We start from the raw sequence: 26,002 nt of genomic DNA on the forward strand, positions 1-26,002 counted from the left end.
TTCCACACCATATCTCAGCTTGGGTAAGATCAATCGCTGTGAGACTTTGTAGGAAGAATGCCCCCCTGCCTACACGCCAATGCTAAATCTAACTCTACAAACAGCTTGTTAAAATATATGTCATAGTTGGACTAATTTAGATGGTTCCTTCGTGAGATGGCACCCGTGCTTTAAATTCTCTTCTAGAGCGTATAACACAGGATGGGTGACTTACCTGCCACAAAGAGCACTCCATCTTTTCGGCGGTGACGGACAGGCACACGCTGAGCACCACGGTGTGGGAAGACGAGGTGAGCACACTGGCAATGATGGCATCACGCATGGAGAAGGGGAGCATGGTGTAGACCACGAAGATGATGAAGAGGAAGAAGGACACCTGCAAAATCGAAAGCAAGCCGTGTCTTTTAGGGAAAAGGGCTTTTTCATTAAACGTACAGGCACAAAGAAGTAAACCAAACACAATTAATAAAAGCTCCAGTCATTTCAGTGCCAATACTCTGCAGGAGAATCTGATTAAACAAAAGAACTTACTTACACTAGTGGCCAAAATTGTGGAAATAACTAGCATTTTTGCCATTACTCTTTAAAAATTACTACATAAATATTGTTGGTAATGATTATAAACAATCAAAGAATATTACAAATATCATACATTGGACGATTAAATAAGTAATTGGTGCAAATAAAGTTCTGCAGTCTCTAATAATTGGAAATGTTTCCACAATTTTGGCCACTAGTGTATTTAAAAACATTGAGTCATTGTGTTGGGGAAAGTAGATAAAAGGATGGTAATCGGCTCTATTTAGGGGTTATGGTGAGTCAGGTTGTTCATGTTGATCAACAAAAAACAAACCTATATATTTACAAGATGCAGTCAGAATGTTTGCCTCTGTAACTAATTAATAATCATTTACATTTATTTAGCTAACAATTTTATCCAAAACCATACGCAATTGAGAAAGTGGGGTGAGCGAGTCCCTAGAGCATTTGGGGATTAAGGGCCTCACTCAAGGGCCCAGTTGTGAAATTACTCTGCCAACCACAGGATATGAAACGGCGACCCTCCGATCGTGGGGACAGATGGGTAATAAGGTTTTAATCTGAATGTATCTTTACACTCCTCCTCTTGTCATCACATGCTTGTGTCTCCTGAATGAAATTTGTGAGCAACTCTGAAAAAAAAGAAAAAGCTGACAATGCTTATGAAGCTGGAAAAGGCCACGAAACTGTGTGCAAAGACTCGTTCAGTCCATGGTCACAGGACAGATGTTGAAAACAGCCTTATTGCAGTTCTTCTCAGAAGTGACCACACAAAGCATACAATACTGCATCAGCTGAGACAGACCCCAAGGTGACCACACAAAGCATAAAATACTGCATCAGCTGAGTCAGATCACAAGGTGACGACACAAAGCATACAATACTGCATCAGCTGAGACAGACCATAAGGTGACCACACAAAGCATACAATACTGCATCAGCTGAGACAGACCATAAGGTGACCACACAAAGCATACAATACTGCATCAGATGAGACAGACCATAAGGTGACCACACAAAGCATACAATACTGCATCAGCTGAGACAGACCATAAGGTGACCACACAAAGCATACGATACTGCATCAGCTGAGACAGACCATAAGGTGACCACACAAAGCATACAATACTGCATCAGATGAGACAGACCATAAGGTGACCACACAAAGCATACAATACTGCATCAGCTGAGACAGACCATAAGGTGACCACACAAAGCATACGATACTGCATCAGCTGAGACAGACCACAAGGTGACCACACAAAGCATACAATACTGCATCAGCTGAGTCAGACCACAAGGTGACCACACAAAGCATACAATACTACAGTACATCAGTGGAGACAGACCACAAGGTGACCACACAAAGCATACAATACTGCATCAGCTGAGTCAGACCACAAGGTGACCACACAAAGCATACAATACTCCATCAGCTGAGACAGACCCTAAGGTGACCACACAAAGCATACAATACTGCATCAGCTGAGTCAGACCACAAGGTGACCACACAAAGCATACAATACTGTATCAGCGGAGACAGACCACAAGGTGACCACACAAAGCATACAATACTGCATCAGCTGAGACAGACCACAAGGTATGGCTGCGCTGACCATAGAGAAGCTACTGCTGTATTACCCAGCATCCATGAGGCCACTGAAAGGAAAACACTGAACAAAAACCAGGTGCTTAGGAAGATACCAAGGTGGAAACCTCTGCAAAATAGCAACGTTAGCTGTCTCACCTGTCAGAAAGGCACCTTTTAGATGATCCCTTAGAAGACAATAGTATAGTGGCAGCAGATGAGATAAGTAAGTTTTTTCTTTCTTTTGATGAAAATAAAACCCTGCATTTGTGCTAAGGCACATTGCCGGGGCTTCTCTGTAGCTTCAGGGTTGAGGGAACAAGGACATCGAGATGAAATGTTACTGCCAGAGACAAGTACTTCATGGGAGACAGCGGAAAAATATTGATGAGTTCCTGTTAAAGATAATGGACCGAAGCCCTGCCAAGCTGTAGGACCAGCTGTAGGTCTCCATCTACATGGAACATTGGGTTGAACCATTACTCCTGATGGAGATGCCAAATGTTACTAAATCTAGAGGGTCACATGTTTGTAAATGTGCATTTTTAAAATCAGATTCACTGCAAATTTAAGCTCAAAGGACTTCAGAACCATACAGCCTACGTAAGGCAGTAAAGCGCATTATGTTTTATATTAATGATCACAAAAGTGCAATCAAACAGCCAAAAAATAAAATTAACAAGTAAACTTCAATATATACTCAGTAGCCATGATATTCAGCCTTAAAATTCTTACCAGTTTAGAGGGGATATTATACCTTTTTTATGTGAAGATTTTACTGTCATTTCATATTTTATATATAATTCCTCAGAATTAGCATTGTATCATCTTAAGCTTAATGTGGGAGGGTAGAGCAGCCATCTTGTGGTTCAATAAAATGAAGCATGAAACAATGACGCACTGTGAGCCATTTCAGTGCAAAGCCAGGACTATAATGCCAAATACAGCCACTACTGGGAGAGAACTGATCTTCAAGTTAAATCCATGCAGTAGGTACTTCAGGATAAGTTCAGAGCAGAGTCACATCAGAGTGTTAAACGATTTCTTTCCATTGTCTGAGTATAGTCTCAGCAGCAGATTTAATTTATACTGAATCAGAGAATGGCAGGAACACGCTGATATCAAGTTAAAATCCTCAATCACGATATGTGAATTTATAATGGTGATCTTCTCTGTTGTGCTCAGAAGAGGACAAGGAGATCCAAGGAATGCCAGTCTATTACAGGAAGCATAGGGAACCAGGCAGGAAACGCCAGTCTATTACAGGAGCATAGGGAACCAGGCAGGAAATGCCAGTCTATTACAGGAAGCATAGGGTATAGGGCAGGAAATGCCAGTCTATTACAGGAAGCATAGGGAACAGGGCAGGAAATGCCAGTCTATAATAGGAAACATAGAGAACAGGGCAGAAAAGGCCAGTCAATTACAGGAAACATAGGGTACAGGGCAGAGAATATCAGTCTATCACAGGAAGCATAGGGTATAGGGCAGGAAATGCCAGTCTATTACAGGAAGCATAGGATACAGAGCAGGAAATGCCAGTCTATTACAGGAAGCATAGGATACAGAGCAGGAAATGCCAGTCTATTACAGGAGCATAGGATGCAGAGCAGGAAATGCCAGTCTATTACAGGAAGCATAGGATACAGAGCAGGAAATGCCAGTCTATTACAGGAGCATAGGATGCAGAGCAGGAAATGCCAGTCTATTACAGGAAGCATATGATACAGAGCAGGAAATGCCAGTCTATTACAGGAAGCATAGGATACAGAGCAGGAAATGCCAGTCTATTACAGGAAGCATATGATACAGAGCAGGAAATGCCAGTCTATTACAGGAAGCATAGGATACAGAGCAGGAAATGCCAGTCTATTACAGGAGCATAGGATGCAGAGCAGGAAATGCCAGTCTATTACAGGAAGCATAGGATACAGAGCAGGAAATGCCAGTCTATTACAGGAAGCATAGGATATAGAGCAGGAAATGCCAGTCTATTACAGGAAGCATAGGATATAGGGCAGGAAATGCCAGTCTATTACAGGAGCATAGGATGCAGAGCAGGAAATGCCAGTCTATTACAGGAAACATAGGATATAGAGCAGGAAATGCCAGTCTATTACAGGAGCATAGGATGCAGAGCAGGAAATGCCAGTCTATTACAGGAGCATAGGATATAGAGCAGGAAATGCCAGTCTATTACAGGAAACATAGGATATAGAGCAGGAAATGCCAGTCTATTACAGGAGCATAGGATGCAGAGCAGGAAATGCCAGTCTATTACAGGAAGCATATGATACAGAGCAGGAAATGCCAGTCTATTACAGGAAACATAGGATATAGGGCAGGAAATGCCAGTCTATTACAGGAGCATAGGATGCAGAGCAGGAAATGCCAGTCTATTACAGGAAGCATAGGATATAGGGCAGGAAATGCCAGTCTATTACAGGAGCATAGGATGCAGAGCAGGAAATGCCAGTCTATTACAGGAAACATAGGATATAGAGCAGGAAATGCCAGTCTATTACAGGAAGCATAGGATATAGGGCAGGAAATGCCAGTCTATTACAGGAGCATAGGATGCAGAGCAGGAAATGCCAGTCTATTACAGGAAACATAGGATATAGAGCAGGAAATGCCAGTCTATTACAGGAGCATAGGATGCAGAGCAGGAAATGCCAGTCTATTACAGGAGCATAGGATATAGAGCAGGAAATGCCAGTCTATTACAGGAAACATAGGATATAGAGCAGGAAATGCCAGTCTATTACAGGAGCATAGGATGCAGAGCAGGAAATGCCAGTCTATTACAGGAAGCATATGATACAGAGCAGGAAATGCCAGTCTATTACAGGAGCATAGGATGCAGAGCAGGAAATGCCAGTCTATTACAGGAAGCATAGGATATAGGGCAGGAAATGCCAGTCTATTACAGGAGCATAGGATGCAGAGCAGGAAATGCCAGTCTATTACAGGAAGCATAGGATACAGAGCAGGAAATGCCAGTCTATTACAGGAAACATAGGATATAGGGCAGGAAATGCCAGTCTATTACAGGAAGCATAGGATACAGAGCAGGAAATGCCAGTCTATTACAGGAAGCATAGGATACAGAGCAGGAAATGCCAGTCTATTACAGGAGCATATGATACAGAGCAGGAAATGCCAGTCTATTACAGGAAGCATAGGATGCAGAGCAGGAAATGCCAGTCTATTACAGGAAGCATAGGATATAGAGCAGGAAATGCGAGTCTATTACAGGAAACATAGGGAACCAGGCAGGAAATGCCAGTCTATCACAGAACTCACACTCACTATCACACCACCCACCCACAGGTAAACCCCACAGCTCTGGAGGTATGAAGCCATTACACCACCTCAAGAAAAAGAAACATTTATCCTTTATCCTCAGATTCTGAAATAAACACGGCCCAGATCATTTTCCTTGTAGACCATCAGCATTTCAGTGTTTCATGTATTCTGGAAACAAACATTACTCTACCACTTATATATCTGATTGCTTTGAAACATCTAGGCACTAACAGTTTAGCTTTCACTTATTATAGATATAAAATGTCTAATTATTTCAATGATAATATTTCTCAAGTGTAATATTGATACAGTTTGTGCTTATATTTAATAATGAGTGCTGTCTGATATTTATAGTATATTCTGAGCATTTCAACTCTTGGTATGGAAAAGACAGCAAACCATGAATGTTACTGTCAATCCATCCATTTTCTGTATCCATCTGGCCTATTCAGGGTTGCAGGGAGTCCAGAGCCTTGGGCGCGCAAGGCAGGGAACAACCCATGATGGGGCACCAACCCATTGCAGATGAATGTTGTTATTATTATCATTATTATTATTCAGGTTCACTCTACTCTTTCTCCATTTGCATCACTGGCTTCTTTCTCCTCACCACTCAATATCTCCATTTTTTCGTACGTCTCTGCTTTGCAGCTCTGGCCATTCAAGGTGGATTTTTTTCTGCACAGGTTCTTCAATAAACACAAGGCCTCAGCAATTAGCAGAAATAATACATCAGTCAGAGAGGCGCTGGAGGCGGGCAGCAGCTATTCTGGGCTCTCTCTGTTTTTTGGGCTTTCTGACGCTTTCACAAGGTCAAGAAGCCCCTGCACCCCCCCCGCATGGGGCAGGACACTGCTTTCTATACTGGCTATTACTCTGGTTTCACCATGGGTGTACAAATACACTTTGCAGTGCCAGTTCTTTCTGTGTTGTTAGATGTAAATTTTATTCTATCCGATTCAAAATTCAAATAGAATTATAATTCATATCTAGAGATGAACAGTGATTTAGTTTTGGGGGCGCAACTGTTCTGAGCACCTTAAATCCATATATAAATTAACATTCAGCTAAAAGAGTGTGTATAATTCTACGGCTTCCCAAAGTAGTGCAATTTATGCAATAATTAATATATTTCATTTTAATCTCCCTCTTTTTTCAATCTTCTGATCAAAAATATTTTCTAAAGTGTACTTCACAACATCCATGGGGGTACTTTCAAGCATGTTAATACAGTAACCTGTGGATAAATCCTCTGCAAGAAGAAAAGCATGCACGTTCAGAAAAAGGGCTCCATTTTTGTTTTAATGGTAAGAAAATCATGTCCATACATGCAAATTTAAAATATATGAAAATCTACTGTTACTAGATATCATGAGTGTGTGATACTGAGACACTGTCTAATTTTAGGTTGAGCATATGCCTAGTCATCAAATATATTAATGAAAAGAGAAAGACATAAATCTGCATTTATCAATCTGAAATGAGCAACATTGAGGCTAAGCAGTGTGAATCTGCATTCGTCAGTCTGAAATGAGCAACATTGAGGCTAAGCAGTGTGAATCTGCATTCATCAGTCTGAAATGAGCAACACTGAGGCTAAGCAGTGTGAATCTGCATTCATCATTTTGAAATGAGTAACATTGAGGCTAAGCAGTGTGAATATGCATTCGTCAGTCTGAAATGAGAACCAGTGAGGCAAAGCAGTGTGAATCTGCATTCATCAGTCTGAAATGAGCAACATTGAGGCTAAGCAGTGTGAATCTGCATTCATCAGTCTGAAATGAGCAACACTGAGGCTAAGCAGTGTGAATCTGCATTCGTCATTTTGAAATGAGTAACATTGAGGCTAAGCAGTGTGAATATGCATTTGTCAGTCTGAAATGAGAACCAGTGAGGCAAAGCAGTGTGAATCTGCATTCATCAGTCTGAAATGAGCAACATTGAGGCTAAGCAGTGTGAATCTGCATTCATCAGTCTGAAATGAGAAAGACGAAGTAGCTGCAGTTTGACTCTTATTTAAATCCTCATTGTCGTTCTAGTTTGTCTGTTCCTTCTTCCCTGGTGTCCCAGATCTAGTTTGTCATATTTAATAATTTATTAACTGCAGTGTATTAAAATGATCCCTGTTTTAATTAGTAATGAAGAAAAAAGACAAGCACTGACAGATATTACACGCTTCCCATTGGTTGTTTTACTGGTTCCCATTGGGATAAAGTGAGCTAAACCAGTGCAGGGTAACCCCACCCACCCCATTTTGAGATTGTCTTCTCTTGGAACGTGACATACATGTTGAGTATTTAGTGGTATTGGTACCATGCTGTGAGGTCTGTTTGCATTTGCCTACTTTGATTTTTCTGCCCTTAGCTTAATTTTATCCCAGTGTCTCTTATGAGCCTGTGCAAATTATTGAGTGTTTGTGAACACGCCTGCTTGACAGCAGACTGGATTTGATGAAGGCTTTTTTCCTGCATACTTTCTTGGGATCCATTTCCTTATTATTCCTAAAAATCCAGTCGTTCCCATATCTGTCTTCCTTCTCCACACCTTTTATATTTACTTACTGTCATCTTTTGTTTTGTAGCGTTCACAGCAGGTGGCATGGAACTTTGGGCAAATGCCTGTCTACTGCAGATCCTCAATTGTTTATGGCATTTAAAAATAAACAGATATTATCATTATTTGGCTGTATTTGTTTATGTAATAGCCAATGTTAACTTCAAAAATGTTACTAACTACCTCTGTAACAGAAAAAAATGTGCACCTAGCACCTAATACTCTAATATGTCATCCATCCATCCATCCATCCATCCATCATTTTCCAGTACTGCTTAGGAACAAGGTTGTTGTGAGCTTAAATCCTGTCCTAGGTTACACAAGGCATCAGATATTGAGTATTCTGGACAGGATGCCATTATCGAGTAATAAAATGCTGCTAGTATTAGTACCGTAAGTTACATTTCGGTGATTCTTAAATGTAATTATGGGTGGCAGTATTTTTACATAATAACTGCACATTACATTAACATTGTAAACAATATGGCCCAGACAAAAAAGCTCTCTAAATTTTATAGAATTCAAATACGAGATTCAAGTAAACTAACTGTATCATCTAAACCTAAGTAGATTTAAGTTTTAACAGAAAAATACCTGCCTGGACAACAATACCAAAGACTTACTGTTCAGCGAGAACACGCGATAAGCAACCTAGAGGGTAACTAAAAACACGGAATCAGGAAGTTTACTTTGGCGCATACATTGTGCATTTTATTGCCCTGAAATCAAACGCTGGTGACTGAATTATGCGACGGAGAGAAGGGGAGCTGGAAAACACAAAGATGGCATCATCATTTATTTTTAGCTGTAATGCACTAATAACACGGCTCGCTCCAGAATGTCGCCGCGGTCTGTAAATACGAAAGCCTTGTGGAGCCCTTATGCGTCATGTTTTAATCCAGTTCAGGCCAATAATTCTTACTGTGTAATGCGCCACTTGTTAGTAAGGTACATAAAACACTGGACCGCTATTATTTATGCATAATTCCCCCGAGTCCCTTTCAAAATGTATTAATGATGAACCTGAAAATACTACCGATGACATCAGGCAACAGCTTCACGGTTAATATCCACATACAAAACTGAAAAACATTTTTTTCATTTTCGGATAGGTCGACTAATTCTTTAGTTTCAACATGGATGGATGGATGGATGGATGCACGCACACGCACGTACACTCACACTCATGCACAGTGGCTCTCTGTGGTTATTCTGCTGCTTCAGACCTCCAGGGCTTGGGGTTTGAATCCTGCTATGTTCTATTCTAATCATTTGTGGAGACTGTGTATGTTCTTCCTGCATTGTGTAGGGCATTTTTTAAGCAATCTGGCTTCTTTTCTCTATCCAGAAACATGAATTCAGCTGAATTAATGTCTCTAAATTGCTTTGTATGTCTGTCCAGGGTGATCCCAGGTTTGTGTGCTCTGGGAGAGCCCTTTTAAAAGTTCACTGTAAACCTCCATAAATCCATAACGACATGAAAACATCTGGTGTATTGGTTAACAGCACTTAGTTTGCCGACGCTTGAATGAATATCCAGGACGCGCGGCACAGCCCCTTTTAGGAATGCCTTTCTTGTCATTATTAATGTGCAGCATATTGTTTCTAGTTTTTTTGTAACCCTGCACAAACATAACAACGTGCATTCTTGCTCATGCAGGAAGACCCATTCTGCAATGCAGAAAATTGCTCCAGGGGCGCTAGATACATGGCTGACCAGCACTCAAACCCCAAGTTTCGCTTTCATCTCCATATGTGCGTTTGTCTCAAACGAAAGCAGGGCAGGGTATGTGAAAAAGAAGCACTCCAATGCACCCGGCACTCTGCTTGTACAAATGGCAAATAAAGCAACATTTCATTTCATGTAAAAACTGCAGAATAGTTTCCCAACATTACAGCACTCGAGCGCAGCATGAGCGGCTTGTTTAGTTCCCAGAGACGCTCGCTCGCTGCGCTGTATCAGTCGGAGCTTCGACTTGGGACATACAAAAATAGCTCCACAGCAGAGTTGCACCTGCACCCCAATTCCTCATGGGCTGATCCGATCCGAATTAATCACTGACTGAACCATCTCCCCACCTGGGAGGCCGGATTGGACCGTCTTTCCCACGGTACAGAAGCACGGCATTGTTCCAACACAATACGAAATTTTAAATATTATGTTTCTCTCCAGGAAAAAATTAAATCTGTTGTGCTAGCTAGAAAATAATTTGCAAATATGTACAGTATTTAAAAAATAACAACATGACAGTGCAAGCATATTTTTACACAGTATAAGCAAACAGAATATTCTGAAAAGGAATATTGAAAAAATAAATATAAATAATAATAATAATAAATTAGCGCATGCTAAATTACATGAGCATTTAAAAACTGATAGCACTGGAATTTTACTAATGCAAAAACATGATGATGGATGGATGGATAGATGGATGGGGGTGGAAGGTGTCACATCAGCAGGAGGCGCTGTGTTACCTGGTGGCAGCAGGCCAACAGGATCCCCAATAGATGTGGAATGAGCTGGTGGGTAATGGTGCAGTGAGATAGAGCCCCAAACAGGGCATGGACAGAATTGTTCATGATGTTTAGCTGCATTTAAATGATTTTTAGGGGATCTGGCAGATAATGTCCAGTATGGTACCATTTATAGAGGAGCAGTTTAGAGGCTGCTGAGGTCTGTCATGATCCTTCCATGTATTTGGCTCTTTTAGACAGAGACTGGGCCCTGTACCCCTCCCTAGACCAGCAGAGTGTGGTGTTTACTTTCGGTGCTCATGAAAACACTGTTCACGTCCAAGAATCAAACACACAAATTCAGACCTTGCCAGCAACAATGTAGCCGAAATCCAGTGGTATTGTAGTACACAATAGCATACAAAAGTACAAAAGTCTCCTAACAGACATCAGAATTTATGGCCCAGTATAAGGAAATGCGAAGAATGTAAAACAAGCATTTTGCAGAAAATTATACATCACCCTGGGCATTTAAACTCACATAAATATAGGCTAATCTTCAGAAAAGCTGAATGAAACCAGTAATGTTTGTGTGCTGGGAAATAAACATGAAAAAGAGCTATCAGCAGGCTTTGTAAGCCAATGATTACCATTGTTTACGTTAGGTGTGCACATTAATCTCTCTGTCACCTGAAAGGGATTTGTGTATATTTCCTCATTACAGACCCCTGGGATCAGGGTGTTTATCCTGGAGAATCATAAAAAGCACACTGACATCTTCACCGGGCCTGGACTTCATCTGCTAATATGCATTTCAGAAAAACAAATATGCTTATGAAGACGAAAGTCAAATTAATTTTCGCCCACCCTCGGAATATAACACACCACATCTTTTCCCGCTGCAATAAAGCTGTTTTTGTGAATTAAAGTTTGGCCATACATCGTATTGTGGCACAACCTTGTAGTTCATTCAAAAAATTGTGAGAAAGACTGTAGAGACGGTCCCTGGGTTAAGGACACCTGACTTACGGACGGCTCGAAGTAACGGACGGACTGCCATAAAGCCTATTATATTAAGAATTCAGGTAAGATATAATGGTTTGTAATAACTAATGCATGCACTACTTTGTGACACCCGTGAAAACATTGCACGGCTTCAGCGGTTCGTCAGCTTGAGGCACAGTACAGTACTGAATGTAGTTACATTCATTATTACTATATCGTTAATATTATTATTATTATGTACTGTATTGTTATTTTTCTCACATACCTACAAATTGGACAAACTTAGGCACAGGATCTTGTTCCTCATATTGGTGGCTGAACTATAGTAACCCAATAAAACGCAGCATGGTGGCTTTTACTCTTACCTCTGCAGTATTTCCCCAAGCTCTACGCAGGCGGCTGCCCAGCTGGCTTTCATTCTCATCTCTCTCAGTGGTAAAGCAGAAATCAGTGCTGCATTGCACTGGCCAGCCCGTTTTGTATCAGAAACAAGATTCATCCATCCATCCATCCATCCGTCTTTCTACTGCTTATCCAGGTCAAGGTTACAGAGAGCCAGTCCATCACAGAGAGAGGGAGGCTAACCGCAGACAGGATGCCAGTCCATCGCAGGACACAGATACACAATTTAGACATACCATCAGTACAGGGAAACCGGTTCACCTGCATCTAAGTTTCTATACTGCAGAAGGAAACTGGAGTACTGGAGAGAATCCCATAGGAGAATATGCAACTTCACACCTGCAGCGCTTAGGCTCAGCTCTGGAAGTGCGAGGCCATAAACCACAACACCCATAATGCTATTCTCTCTTAGCTGTTGTCATACTTGTAAAGCAACTTTAAGCAACCAGTGCAAAACTGCACTGTCAGACAACTTGGAGAACTGAATTGCAAAACTTATTGGATTGTTCAAGTAACTATTAAAGGGACAAAATTGGCAAACATCACAGCAAAAAACATCCTCTATGGACAGCATAACAGATCAAACACATTATTCTGCTACGCTCTTGGATTAGCACTCAAACCTAATACATTTTGACAAAACTGTAAACTTCAGCTGAATAGTCGAGTCAAATTCCACATGCAGTTGAGAAGATGGCAGCTTTAATTTGATGTGTTAATTTGGATACTGGATGAGAGGACCCTTGAATTTAATCAACAGTTTAGTTTATTGAGTGTTGTTTTGCTTTTGTTTTTTTTCCCCGTTTCCTGTAGTGCTGTTCAAGCAGAATGAGCATGCGTCCCATGCTCACCTTTCGTCGCTGTGACTTTAGAGTCCCATTGTTTGAGCGTTATCAGCACTACAAAGCTAGATGGACTTAAAAAAAAACATAGCATATGCTGTAAACACTGACTGCTTTGGTTCCTGGCAACTGCTCCTTTAAAAAAAGCCAAGTCTTTCCTTTCAGATGACATTCATTTATACTTTTCTTAGCAACACCAGCCACCAAGGTGGTTAATTCTAAATAAGTTACAATAAATGAAAATCACATTAGGCCAAGCAGGGGAGTAAAAACGTCGAGCACAGAACAAAATCCACTTATCTGAGTTAGTGAACAAATGTCAAAACTAGCCAAACTGAACATTCATTCTCTTCCCTGGAATTTGTTGATTTAGTTTAAAAAATGGTTTCCTTTCCTATCTATGAAGATGCAATGCTCTCAGATTCAGAGGCCAAACTCAGGTAGATGTATCTAATCAACAAAGCATCCATATGGTAGACAGCTTCATATTTCCGATTCCATATTCCATATTTATCAGTCACCTTAAACATTTTACTTCAAAATAAAAGATAGGAAAGGAAATGAAAATAGTAAGGACATATTAAGTGGATTGATTGAGGCTGCTTGCTACCATTTTTTAAGGTAAAGTAGTCCTAGTTTCTCCTTCTCCGCACCCTTAATCTGTACCACTGAATAAATGCTTCCATCAACTCGCTAAAGGTTTATTTCAGCGGCGAGGGTGAAAATGTGAGGAATGCAGTTGAGTGGTACTGGTTATTTTTGTTCAATATGAAATGTCTATGCAGTTGACCCCAAAACAGGCAGCATGTAATAAAACGTCACTCACTGAAGCGTCCGCTCCTGCTCTTATCGGCCGACGCTCGTGTGAAGATGCGGTGAAGCGGCAGGCAGCTGAGCTCTGGACGGTTTTAGCTCGTAAATGTAGAGAGAGGTTAGACAGCTTCTAAATCGCCCGCGGCCCATTGCAGACACATGGTTCTTTTCACCAAAATTGTTTCTCTATTATCAATTTCAGATACGCTGTAATCAACCAATAATCAAATGAAATACAATTAACAACGTCCAGGTCCACTTTTATACCAAGATGCCTTCAAGTGAATTGTATAATGTGTGATGCATACATTCATATGGTTCTTCATGTGGGATGGACTCCTGGTTGAAAGACAGAAGGATGGATGGATGTTGGTTCTGAGTGTTAATCACAGATTTGATCAGAAGTGTATATGTCCAAAATTATCAGAACAAAGGTGCAGGGAGATATAAATTTTTAAAAATTCTTGTGAGCTTAATAAAAGCATTTGTGTTTCAGAGCACAAATTATGCTTATACATACATATAATACATATACAATATACTTTGTCAAATTATCTATACTCAATACTCTTATTATTCGGAAATGATGAATAAAAGCATGTCCTCAGCAAAGGCACCTAATATTAACCTAATATTAACTCAGCTCCAATTATATTTATGTCACCCAAATTATTCCAGTCACACAAACCTGAACTTCTGAATTATAAAATGAACACCCATGGCAACAAAAGGAATATGAATGATAGCATTCAAACCAATTACCTTGAATTCAGTGATACAATACAGAAAGAACAAGCGACTGACTAGTTGATTTAGTGTTTTTTGAAACTATTTCAGTCTCTGGTGTTATATACATTTCATTAACTACCTGTCGTCATCAATTTCTTATACACTAAACATTTACTGCAGAGGTAGCAAAGATTAGCAAAAAAGGCTTTTGATACTGGATAAAAAGAGATTTCTTCACAACTCAAAGCCAGTCGATTCCCCCCACCCCAACGGGATTGTATGCATGAACGTAGTAGGATCAGAACCTCTTGAGAAGTTTGGTCTTTTGTGGCACCTGACACGTCGATGATTATCTAGGCCCGCTCGGCATTTCGCGTAGAATTACCTGCCGAACGCTGTGCCAGCCACAAAATGATCCCGGCGAGAAGCCGTCGCCTTGGAAATCAAGTGCGATCTCGCCCCCTAAATTGCAGTGCAATTCTGCATCAATGGGGACAGCTTTAAGGTGCCCCTGGTTGCTGTGACCCCATTAGATGGAGCTGCTGTCATTTAATGAGGAAATTTTACATAACACTGAAGGGCTAGCTACAAGCTCGTTCTCCAGTTCAGTAGAGAACATCCATTACGTCTCTTTAACCACCAATGCGGCTGTCTGCCTGCTGGTTGAAGGTGGTCTATGACCTTCACCATCATCTGCTAACTGGAGACCTAATAAACGATCCACGCAGGCTTGAGTGATGAGTGATGACAACTATACTACAAAAGCATAAATATTGTATAATATTCAAAGCAATCAATCTATCTATCTATTTTCTAAGCCAGTGTTTCTCAACCCAGTCCTCAGCGAACCCCAGCCAGTCCACGTTTTTGCTTCTTCTTAGCTCCCAGCGCACCTGTACCAGCTAGTCGGTGTTCCTGATTGGCTGGGAGCTGGGAGGGAGCAAAAACGTGGACTGGCTGGAGTTCGCTGAGGACTGGGTTGAGAAACACTGTTCTAAGCGCTAACCTTGGTTATTGTCACCTGAAGTCCATCCCAAGCAGCACAGGGCACAAAGGTGGGATATACCCAGGATGGGAATGCCAGGTTATCACACGACACACACAATCATTCTCCACAGCAGTGTTTCCCAACCCAGTCCTCAGAGACCCACAGACTCTCCATGTTTTTGCTCCCTCCCAGCTCACTGACAGACAGGCCATATTTTTGCTCCCCCACAGCTCCCCACCGGGAGCAGGGCGAAAGTAAATATGCAAACTGTCTGTTGGTCCCTGAGGACCAGATTGGGAAACACTGCTCTGCCGGTCACTCAGAGACGCCCCATTAGCCGACAGTCTAAACCTGCAAGACCTGGGAAGATCAAGCAAATCCCACAAACACACAGAGGAGGTCAGACTCAACCCCCAACATAGATGACCACTGAGCCACTCCTATGTCCAGATATCTGATAGACAACAGGAACAACAATCTCTTGAGAATCTCTTAAACCCCCTTTCATTTTCAATTCCGTTTTTTGTCTTTTCTTAAATAACATCATTTGCTTTTGGACACCATTTGAGCTATGAGATAACTTGAAGGAGCGTTTCCAGAACATCAGAATAAAAAGGGTGGATATCCTGTTACAGATCAACTCACCATGGTTCCCTATCTGTCTCCAGAAACATCGTTTGGGTATCAGCACTGCATAAAGCCAGATACACAAAAACACAACCGAAATGCTGACAAAACTGTCAGAGACACAAGAAACCCCTCACAAACTCTCAAAAGATCTGACTTTCAAAACGCCTGCATCTTAAAGGACGCTGACAGTTTCCCTTGGGTCAAGCTCAGCACGCTTAGGCCGGGTATGATGCGTGCGAATCAAGTGCAGCGAACATTCGCAAACTTGACATTTGTGGTTTCAGTTACTCGCAAGCTGGCCGCGAACAATCACATGGGAATATTTTTGGAACTTTTGCGTAAGCCAAAAACCATAACGAAAATTATTCAGATCACACAAAATCATATAATGTACAAATATTAGTGATATATATAATATCTATTAGTGTAAGTGCAAACTGTATCTTTAATATTAAAAGTCTTGGCTTGGGTTCGCTGCGCATCTTTGTCTCAGTAACCAGTAACCAGGAAACCGGTCCCCATAAGGGAAAAAAAACGGATATTTATCATGTTATGGGGACACTGAGTCCTCATAAGGATAGGTAAACCCGCTCGCACACACACACACACACAAACACACACACACACATGCATGTAGGACAGCACTTGATTCATATTCATCAGGCCAATACTTGATCCAAATAAATAAGGTCAGTACTTGATCCTTATACTGTACATCAGGGTAGTACTTGATTCAAATGAATTATACCAGTACTCAATTCATATGCATCAGGGTTCAATTTTATGGGTTTTAGAAGTGGAAGCTCCCTGTGAATTTGTGAGGATTAGAGCTCGATGGACTGTGTGTCATGACACATTACTCCCATGATCATCATTAAAATTATCTGCCATTTAGACCACAGTAGCCCTTCTGTTAGTTTGCCCCACATGGGACAACCCTCATTCACATCCTGCATCGACAAGTCTGGGCTGCCCGACACTCTGCTGGCAGTCTGCCGTCTTTCCCTCCTCAGACCACTCTCAGTAGGTACTCACCACAGTACTCACCACAGCTAGCTGTGAGCACCACACAAGCCCTGCCGTGTCAGAGGTGCCCTGATCCAGTCGTCTGGCCATAATGATTTGGCCCTGGTCAAAGTCACTCTGCTCTTTACTCCTGCACACTTCCACTACATTCAATATGCAGACTAAAAGGACATTTAAAATTTAGAGATCAGTGGTTATTGTTGACACATCACAGCACCCAACAATGAAATGTGTCCTCTGCATTTAACTCATATATGACATCGTGACATAGCAGGGGGCAGCTAATTCAGCACCCGGGGAGCAGTGCTTGGGGGCGGTACCTTGCTCAGGGTACCTCAGTGGTGTCTTGCTGGTCAGGGATTCAAATCAGCAATCTTTCAATTACAAGTGCATGTCCCTAACCATTAATCCACCACTCACTTAATGTTTATAAGGTTTATACAAAATCAATGTTACTTACGTCATGTGAGGGTGGTCATAATGTTTTGGCTAATTAGTGTATATCTTTAGATTTTACAATGTACTTTGTGCAATGACAATAAAGTTTAATCCATTCTAGATTTTACATTACAGTTATTTATCACATCTATAACAAACGTGCATGATATTACACAGCCTAAACCTGTTTAATGCCCAAGAGACTGGATCCAGACATAGAATATGCTTTGATGACAACCCACAATCATAGTTAATAGAAGTGAGAGAAGGGTTCAAATGCCCAAACGCGGAGAAGACGACAAAAAAACTGGTCAAGACCAGGCAGGCAAACCAAGGTAATGAAATCCAGGGAAACCGAAATAGGTCAGAGAACTGGCAGGCAAACACAGCCAAGGAAGTAAGCTCAGTTACCATAAATTTCACACATTGGCTCACAAATGTTCAGAGGGGAAGTGTTTATCTGTGTTCATTAGAAACAGGTGATCTCAATATTCAGGTGCGGGAGAGTGTGGGAGAGCATAGCTGGGAGTAGTGATGGGTTGGATATCAGATCTGCATTCCGCTGACAACAATAATAGTAGTTTACCAATAGCATAACAATAGCAATAGCAGATGTAGCCATGCAAATGAGCACATGTAGTTAGCAAACACTGAACTAAACATGACCTGCAGGGCTCTTAGATGCATTATTCAAATTTAATTTTTCTATCATCCTTGTCAGAATTGAGAAAAGCATTTGCCGATCCCCACCCTCACATTTCACAATGGTCCATCAGCCCTTAATTAATTACACTGCTGAATGAATTGCATTCGAAATTTAAAAACACCATTTTAACCACATATAGTAGAAGAATTGTTTTTCATTTCTGTCAAATAAAACTGTTGGCAGGGATAATTGGGATGCCGAACAATTGCTAGATGTTTCTAAATATCTTCGCTTTTTCATTGTTTATCATTTGTTCTTTATTTCCTTATCAATGATTTCTTATTTGTAGCATATGAACAATTACCTGAAGGACTGAATAATCTATCATTCATCTTCCATAACTGGTTATACAGTGCAGGCTGGCAGTGAGCCTGAAATCTATCCCAGGAAGAACAGGGCAGAAGGCAGGAGACACTTTGGATGAGATGTAAGCTAAACACACTCGCACTATGGACAATTTAGAGACAGCAGTTCAGCAGAACCTGATGGACTGGCATCCCATCTGGGGTCTACCTCATAATTTGCTCTTTGTTGCCCAGGATGGACTACAGACTACACTTTGGCCCTGACCAGGATAAACGGTTGTAAGATGAATGGATGGAATTCACCGAAAATTACATGTTTTTGGGTTACACAAGGGAACCGTAGTACTTGGAGGAAACCCATGAAACGTAGGGAAGACGTGGATATTCCTCACAAAGGTAAAACATGTAAACTCCACACACTGGGAAACCGTTTAAACTCCCCACACTTGGAGAACTTGTCAACTCCACACACTGGGAAAATGTGCAAATTCCACACACTGGGAAAATGTGTAAACTCCACACACTTGGAAACCATGTAAACTCCACACACTAGGAAACCATGTAAACTCCACACACTAGGAAAATATGTAAACTCCCCACACTGGGAGAACTTGTCAACTCCACACACTGAGAAAATGTGCAAATTCACTGGGAAACCGTGTAAACTCCACACACAAGGAGAACATGTAAACTCCACACACATGAAAGCCATGTAAACTACACACACACAGAGTCAGGGATGGGAATTGAACATCTCCCCAGAGGTGTGAGGCTACACAGCTACCTATTATATATGTATAGATGTATAGACACAGCGTTCTATATTATTTTGTTAAAGCTTCATAAATGTTCAAATCATCGTATTATGTTCAGTTACTTATGGCAATTGGTCCTCAAGCAACATATTCTTGATTTTGAATAGTGAAATTAATATAATTATTTTGTCATCCATGCCTAATTACCTATATAACCGAATAAATGACAGCCAGCACATGAGGTGGGCTGCAGAGGTGAAACGCTGGCCTGGACGATGGTGACCATGCACAACCCAAGAGTAAATGCAGACAAGATGTCATGGACACATCATCAGCCTGTGAAACATGATTTCTATCCTGCCTAACGCTCCAAGATTGGATCACAGAAATCAGACTTTGAGGCAGGCATTGTACTCTAGAATTTGAGTTACATATAAAACACAGGCAGTCCCCAGGTTACGAACAAGATCTGTTCCCTAAGTCTTTCTATAAGTTGAATTAGGTAGGAAGTTGGAAAAATAATAATACAGTGCATAATATTAATTATCATACAGTAATAATGAAAGTAACTGCAGACGGTACTGTACTGTACCTGAAGCTGATGGACCGCTGAAGCCACAAGAGAGTTTTCACGACAGTCACAAAGTAGTGCATGCATTCCTTATTACGAACCATTTTATTTAACTTGAATTTTTAATATAAAAGGCTTTACGGCAGTCAATTCGTAAGTACAAGTTGTTCGCCAGTCAGGCCTTCATAACCTGTGGACTCACTGTACCGCCTAGGCTGATCACAAACCATGGGCTGAGCCAATATTATATTTTAAATGTGTCATAAGTTCTAAAAATGTCAATAGAAGCCCAAATCCATGAAGGCTTGTCACTAGTACATCTCCTAACAAACATGTGACATTCTTGATGGATGTAATGATCTGTTGAGCTTCATGGTTGTTTTACAATCAGATTCTTATCCCACCAAATAATGGGTGTCTTGTCAAAGTGTGATTGATCTGAATCCTTTTTGTTTTGAATGCTTTTTGAAACTACATGTTAATTAAAAGGATAAGTAATGGCTAATGTCAAAACCTCTGAGTATCAATGTTTGATGGTGAGAAAGTAGTTTGCAAATGAAAAGAGATTTTTGAGTGATTCTGCTATGAGGAATGACTTCGTTTTTAAAATACCATTTACAGAAGAGCATGAATGTTATTCAAAAAGACTGATGTATTAATGATTAAATATTTTATTTTTTTTCCAGAGGGTGGCAAGGTTCCAGTGGGTAGTGCAGGGTTCTGTGTCTGATTCAGTCCCCCCCCCCCATGGGTGTGTGGGGCTCTCCCCATGTTTGCAATCTGAAAAATGTGCCTGGTGAATTAGCTTCTCTATATCGGTGTGTGAGTATGTGGCCCACAATAGACTGCTATCCTGTCTGGAACGTTCCCCCCACCATTAGCCCTGTACACCCCCCCCCAACCCCCAGGCTCACTACTGGATAAGTTAGGGAAGATGAATGGACTTTTTGGCTTAATCAACAAACAGAACATTCAATAAAATAAATCTGAAATTATAATTAGTACATTAGCATAATTATACAAGTCTTAATGTGCGATAATGTTTTTTCATTATAAAGGGGACATTCTTAAATGCCGGCAGGTCGCCAAATGTTATCCTCCCCAGCCCTTCAATTGCTTTAGAAAATACGCTCCCGTGGAAACGGCAAAAATGGTCCATCAGGAATGTATGATGTATCAGAAGCCAGCGTAAAAGCTGCAGCTAAGCTATTAACCACTGCAAAATTAATTCATAATATTAAGATGTAAGTCCCAAATACATTGTTAAGAACCCTTTTCCTATCTATAAAATAAATTATTATAATTTAATTTGGAAGTAGGACAGAAATAACAGACGTGAAAAGAACAAAACCACTAGAGATCTTTTTTTTTCCCACTGATCTCTTGGCCAGCCTAATTATTGCCAAAAAAATGATATTCATTCATATTGCTTTAATTGACTTTAGACCATATGTCCTCTTCAGGGATGCACATTTTAAATTAGACTTGTCATTCATGTCTGGAATTGTTCAGATCGACCAAACACTTTCTCTCCTATGAAAAAAATTCTTGTGGAAAAAAAAAAAAAAAAAAATGCAGGGAATGGATGAATATAAACAGCCACCATGTTAGTTTCAAATAACAAGGCAATCTTACCTGGTCCCAGGGACAGATGACGCCTCCAAAAAACATAAAGAGGTAACCCATGGCAACCAGGCAGGCCCAGATCACCAAGGAGAAAACACGTAGCAGTTTCTTGAAGATAGACTCAACGCAGACCAGGATGAAGATGGTCAGAAAAATGGCCAGTGCGGTGGGCACGGTGATTACGAACGCTACGTGGTCTTCGATATCCTGCAGACAGACGTAAACGCGCACTTAGAAGAAAGACCTTAAGCTCTCCCTCCTGTCAGTGAACTCTCATTCAATTTTTGTCAACTTATCAGTCAACTTCCAGCAAATAACCCGATAAACAAGAGCAGCCTGGCCGAAAAGGAGAATGGCCAAGGGTGAATGAATCTGACCTCCTTCTTCATGCATTAGCTGCTAAATATGAAGCGCATGCAAATTTCAGCAGGCACAAACACAAATGGACGAAGTCTTACTACCAAATACTTTGCATTGGATTCACAATGTAATAAACTTCAGCCAGATCCAAAGTAAAACTGCTGAAAACACTAAGGAGGGGAAACGGGGGAATTATATATAGCTTCCACTTGTCAAACATCTGTATTTCAAATGTGTCTGGCTATATATGGTCATTATTTTTTGTCATTTTCAGAATTTCATTTTCTCTTTCTCGATCTGAAAAGAAATTGATGCAGCAGTTGTGTGAAAGGGCCCATTTGTGTTTCCAGAAAATTTAAATGGACAGAATGGAAGGAAAAACACATTTTGTCAGTAATGTGCTTCATTAAAGTATCGCGATATGTCCCATGAAGGATAAAAAATATATAATAGTCGTGATTTTGTTTGCTTTTTTTTCTAAAATATATTACGTGTTCGTACCAGTTTCTTTTTATAAACAAATCCACAGAGCACTCTGCTTTATTTCAGGGTTCATAAGGGCTATTTTTGCTCTTCCATGTACAACCTTGAATGTTAAAGTACAAGCTGTCTGTACGCATTATTTTTATTTTATTGTTGTAACCGCAATACTCTCTCTAGCCTTGTCTGTAACTCCTCTTGACAACATATCTTGTCAGGCTTCATCGATTTTGCACGTGCTGATTTTGTTGATTCTGAATCAAAGTGGCGTCTGTGCACAGGCTGATGGACAGCACCGCTGAGTCCCGTATTCACACTCGGTCAGCAATTACACCGCGGCCGACGTTTAACTGGCTTTAACCCCCAATCCCCAATCATCCCGTGAGAAAATACATTCAGATACTCCTATCTAGGGAAAATTTGTAATTTTCCTCAGTGGGTATTTTACAAGAGAAATTTAGGGTAAAAACCTTTTTCTAGGGTTTAACAGGGAGCTCTCTCTGGGGATTTTAATTCAGCAGGTTATGATTTCTTATGCTTAATCAGTACAATACTGTCTATATGCTGTCTCTTCACTTCATATGTTAGCAGAGAGGTGAAAACCAATGCCGTTAACTGAGGTTAACACGTGGCTAACACATTAACAGTATGTACGACAAGAACACATCACTATGGCCTAAAGGCTGAATACATAACTTCTGTCTTTGTAGAACAGAGGCTAATGCATAATCATACTGTACAACATGCTGCACTGCTATATTCATGCACATATAAATCAAATCCATTTTACTTTAAGCATAAACAGAATGAGTAGGACTGAGTCCTGTTCATGCTGATTCTTCATAGCTTAGGGATATTAGGTATCAGAGTAGTGCAACATATCGTTGGACACCAAACTCTAATTTCAAACGGTGGGAGAATTTTTAGATGGATATCTAGGACTCAATGGCTTCTTGTTTCATTCTGAGACTTCATACCATAGCTTTTTAGGATACGATGAGATTAACGTTATTGGTCCCAGGGGGAAACTTCTGTGCATACGGCAACAAGTGCAGACAAACAAACATGTAATGTAAAACAAGACAAAGTGCAAAGACAACACAGGTACTGCAGACAAACACTGCAAATACAGTGGTAAAACGTACACACTACAAAAACAGAATATCCTGAAGAGTAATATTAACTAAATTTAAATAAATTAACGCATGTGGTATATGTGTGTGCAGATGACATGCCTTAATCAGCATTTTCTAAAAGCTGATGTCACATATATATTTGCTGTTTTGTGGGAAGCATATGGCAGTTTTTAGGTCCCTTTCCTGCACCATAATAGCCCTGCTATCTCTATTTGGTTGCTGTGCCTTAAATCCAATCCAGAAAAAGAAAAAAAATTATAACCGAAGGGTACAGAAACTGGATTTTGTCTATAATGCATAAAATGAAGCAGCATCATATATAATGAATTCGTTCTGCTTCTCAGAAAGAAAAAAAACTACACATAAGTGCAATGATAAAAAATTGCAGGAGGATTTTTTCCAAGTGAAAACATCCAGGCCAGAGGCCCTTCCACCATTTTCATTAAATGAGGAAGAAAAGGAGAATTAAAGTTTCAAGGAGCAAAGGCCACCTTCAGCAGCTGCTGTGCTGTGGCACAGGGTGTGACGTAATGCCAGGAGCCGGCCGCCTATTGGGTGAAGAGATAAGGGTCACGGCAGATCTGCGGGGGTCTTAGGGGACTCCAGCGAGGGTGGAGCAGACGTTTGGGCCGTTTCACAATCAGCGCTCCTTTGGTGGGTTACTGGGGTGAGGCAACCAGCCGCCTCGCCCAGTAAAGTCTGGCATCAGGGCAAAATTCAAGTCAGAGGCTGGATACAAATGCACAGTGGCTATGGGGATAGTCTGTAAAAATGTTCCTGATATTCAGGTGCGTGTTATGTTGATGCAGCGTTAACCACATTAATTCATGCAAAATGAATACTGCTGAACATACAGCACTAAAGTGAAATGTCTTCATAACATGTGACTGTTTACATCAGACGTTATGACCTATTCATGTGGCATTACAACATCTTCTCGGGCTTGTTTTCATTTTGACAGTAAAGAGAACTTAAATAAAAGTATGAATTCTTCATGAATTTCTAATTCAAGAAATACATAAATAGACTTCCTAAGGTTATTTTAATATCTATTCAATATAATGTGTGAAATGTGAAATTTGAAAATATTATTAAGGAACAATTGTTCCAATAGTTAAAATGATTTCCGGAACATGTTTATAAAGTATAAGCAACAGTCCACTTACCATCTGCAACATTATTATACGAAGTGCATGTGGTTTTGGCCACATACTAATCTTTTATTTAAATACAAACCTAGCATTAAAATTGTGACAAGAAGAAAGCATTTTTTTCCAGTCAAATCTATAAAGGCATACACCCAATAAGGATTGATATGCATTTGATATTAATTAGAAGTTAACTGCTAATATTAAATCAGCAACCCAAATGCACAAGCAAAAATGTTTTTCAGAGTTCCATTTGCAGCGATCGATACACGTTAAGAGATAGAAAACCATGAGTAGTTAGAACCTTGGTCTTTAGAGTATTTCTAAATGATAGTTTCCAGAAGTTGATTTGCATTCACTGGCAGAATCATAGAGGCATTAAAGGGTTTTCAAAGTAACAGGTCCCGTTGTTCAGTGAAAGCTGCCCGATACCAATTGCCCCAGCAAAACATTAGATTTTCTCGACTTCCTCATTTTTGTATTCACGTTATACAACATGCTCTCTATCCTTTTAATGGGATCCAGGCAGTAAAGTAACGCCTTTTCATATAGAACCATTTACCCATCATAGGAGACATTTACCCATCATGCATGCGATATATTTCAAAATGAATTTCTTTCGAAATCTGCAATTCTGATGTAATTAAGAAACACTGCGTGGAACAAACCCTGAGTGACCATCTGCCAGTGCTTGTTGCTGAATCCCTTTCAACTTCCTAAGTCGGGAAAAGGCGATTGTCACCGGATGGTCCTGTGTTTGGGGGGGGGGGGTACAGCGCGCCCTGCGCGCGCCGGACCCGCGCGGCAAACCGCAACTTGGTTAACGGCTCGCCAGCGCGTGCTCGCCGCCCGAGGAGCCGCCGGAGACCCGACGGGACCCATAAATGAAATGGGTCCGGATCTCCCGCCCCTTCACTTGTTAAATTAAGCGTGCTGTGCAACAGCGATAGAGAGTCACGCTAGTTTCACAGCCGTCTTGTCATATTAACGTCAGCTAAGAATAATAATATAATTGTAAAAAAAATTGCTCACCAGTCCAGACGCAAAAAAGACAGCCAGCAGTGCCAAGCAGGCTCCCATCACGATGAGCAACAGAAACACAATCAGCGGGTGCTGCTGGCTCATGCAGTAGTAGGACTCGTACAGCCAGTCCGTGGACTTGGGCTTCCCCGTGGTGCCCTCGCTTCTATCCAGCAGGTAGGGTCTCCCCCGCATCGCCTCCCGCCACATGGAGACGGGCGCAGAGCGGCGCGCCTCGTCGCCCTGTCTCGCCCTGAGGTCCTCCACCCCCAGCTCGCTCAGATGCAGGGGGCCAGCGTGCGTGCGGTACACGGGCAGGAGAGCTCGGACTGTGGAGCGCAGCATCGTCCGGGCAACATGTTGGACTGGAGCGTAGCGGAGCAGATTCGGAGAGAGGGAGAGAGAGTGCCGGAGAGATAGAGGGAGGGACGGGGGGGAGAGGGGAAGAGGGAGGGAGAGCGGGAGGGAAGCGTGGTAAAGGAGGGAGAGGGAATGAAGAGGGGGTGTGTAGTTTACTACACTTGCTCTAATTCATGGTCAGTGGCTGAAAGTGGCCATCCAAGCAGAACCTAATAGTC

General features: G+C 41.1%; 1 protein-coding gene across 4 annotated transcripts in view; it reads right to left on the bottom strand.

The window, feature by feature from the left end:
- adcy2a (adenylate cyclase 2a) overlaps window positions 1-26,002 on the bottom strand; it is a 77,276-nt gene that overhangs the window by 51,082 nt on the left and 192 nt on the right. For 3 of the 4 annotated variants that reach the window (XM_023812838.2, XM_023812829.2, XM_023812856.2), the window contains exons 2-4: window positions 25,437-25,789; window positions 21,290-21,487; window positions 215-376 (exon numbers count right to left, since the gene is read on the bottom strand). In XM_023812838.2, coding sequence (XP_023668606.1) covers window positions 215-376; window positions 21,290-21,487; window positions 25,437-25,769 — 693 coding nt within the window. In that variant the 5' untranslated portion in view covers window positions 25,770-25,789. Of the gene's footprint in view, window positions 1-214; window positions 377-21,289; window positions 21,488-25,072; window positions 25,232-25,436; window positions 25,790-26,002 lie in introns of those variants that run through there. The other variant, XM_023812847.2, reaches the window with a different exon arrangement.

The sequence above is a fragment of the Paramormyrops kingsleyae genome, chromosome 9, assembly GCF_048594095.1.
Source record: "Paramormyrops kingsleyae isolate MSU_618 chromosome 9, PKINGS_0.4, whole genome shotgun sequence".
Taxonomy (NCBI): Eukaryota; Metazoa; Chordata; class Actinopteri; order Osteoglossiformes; family Mormyridae; genus Paramormyrops; species Paramormyrops kingsleyae.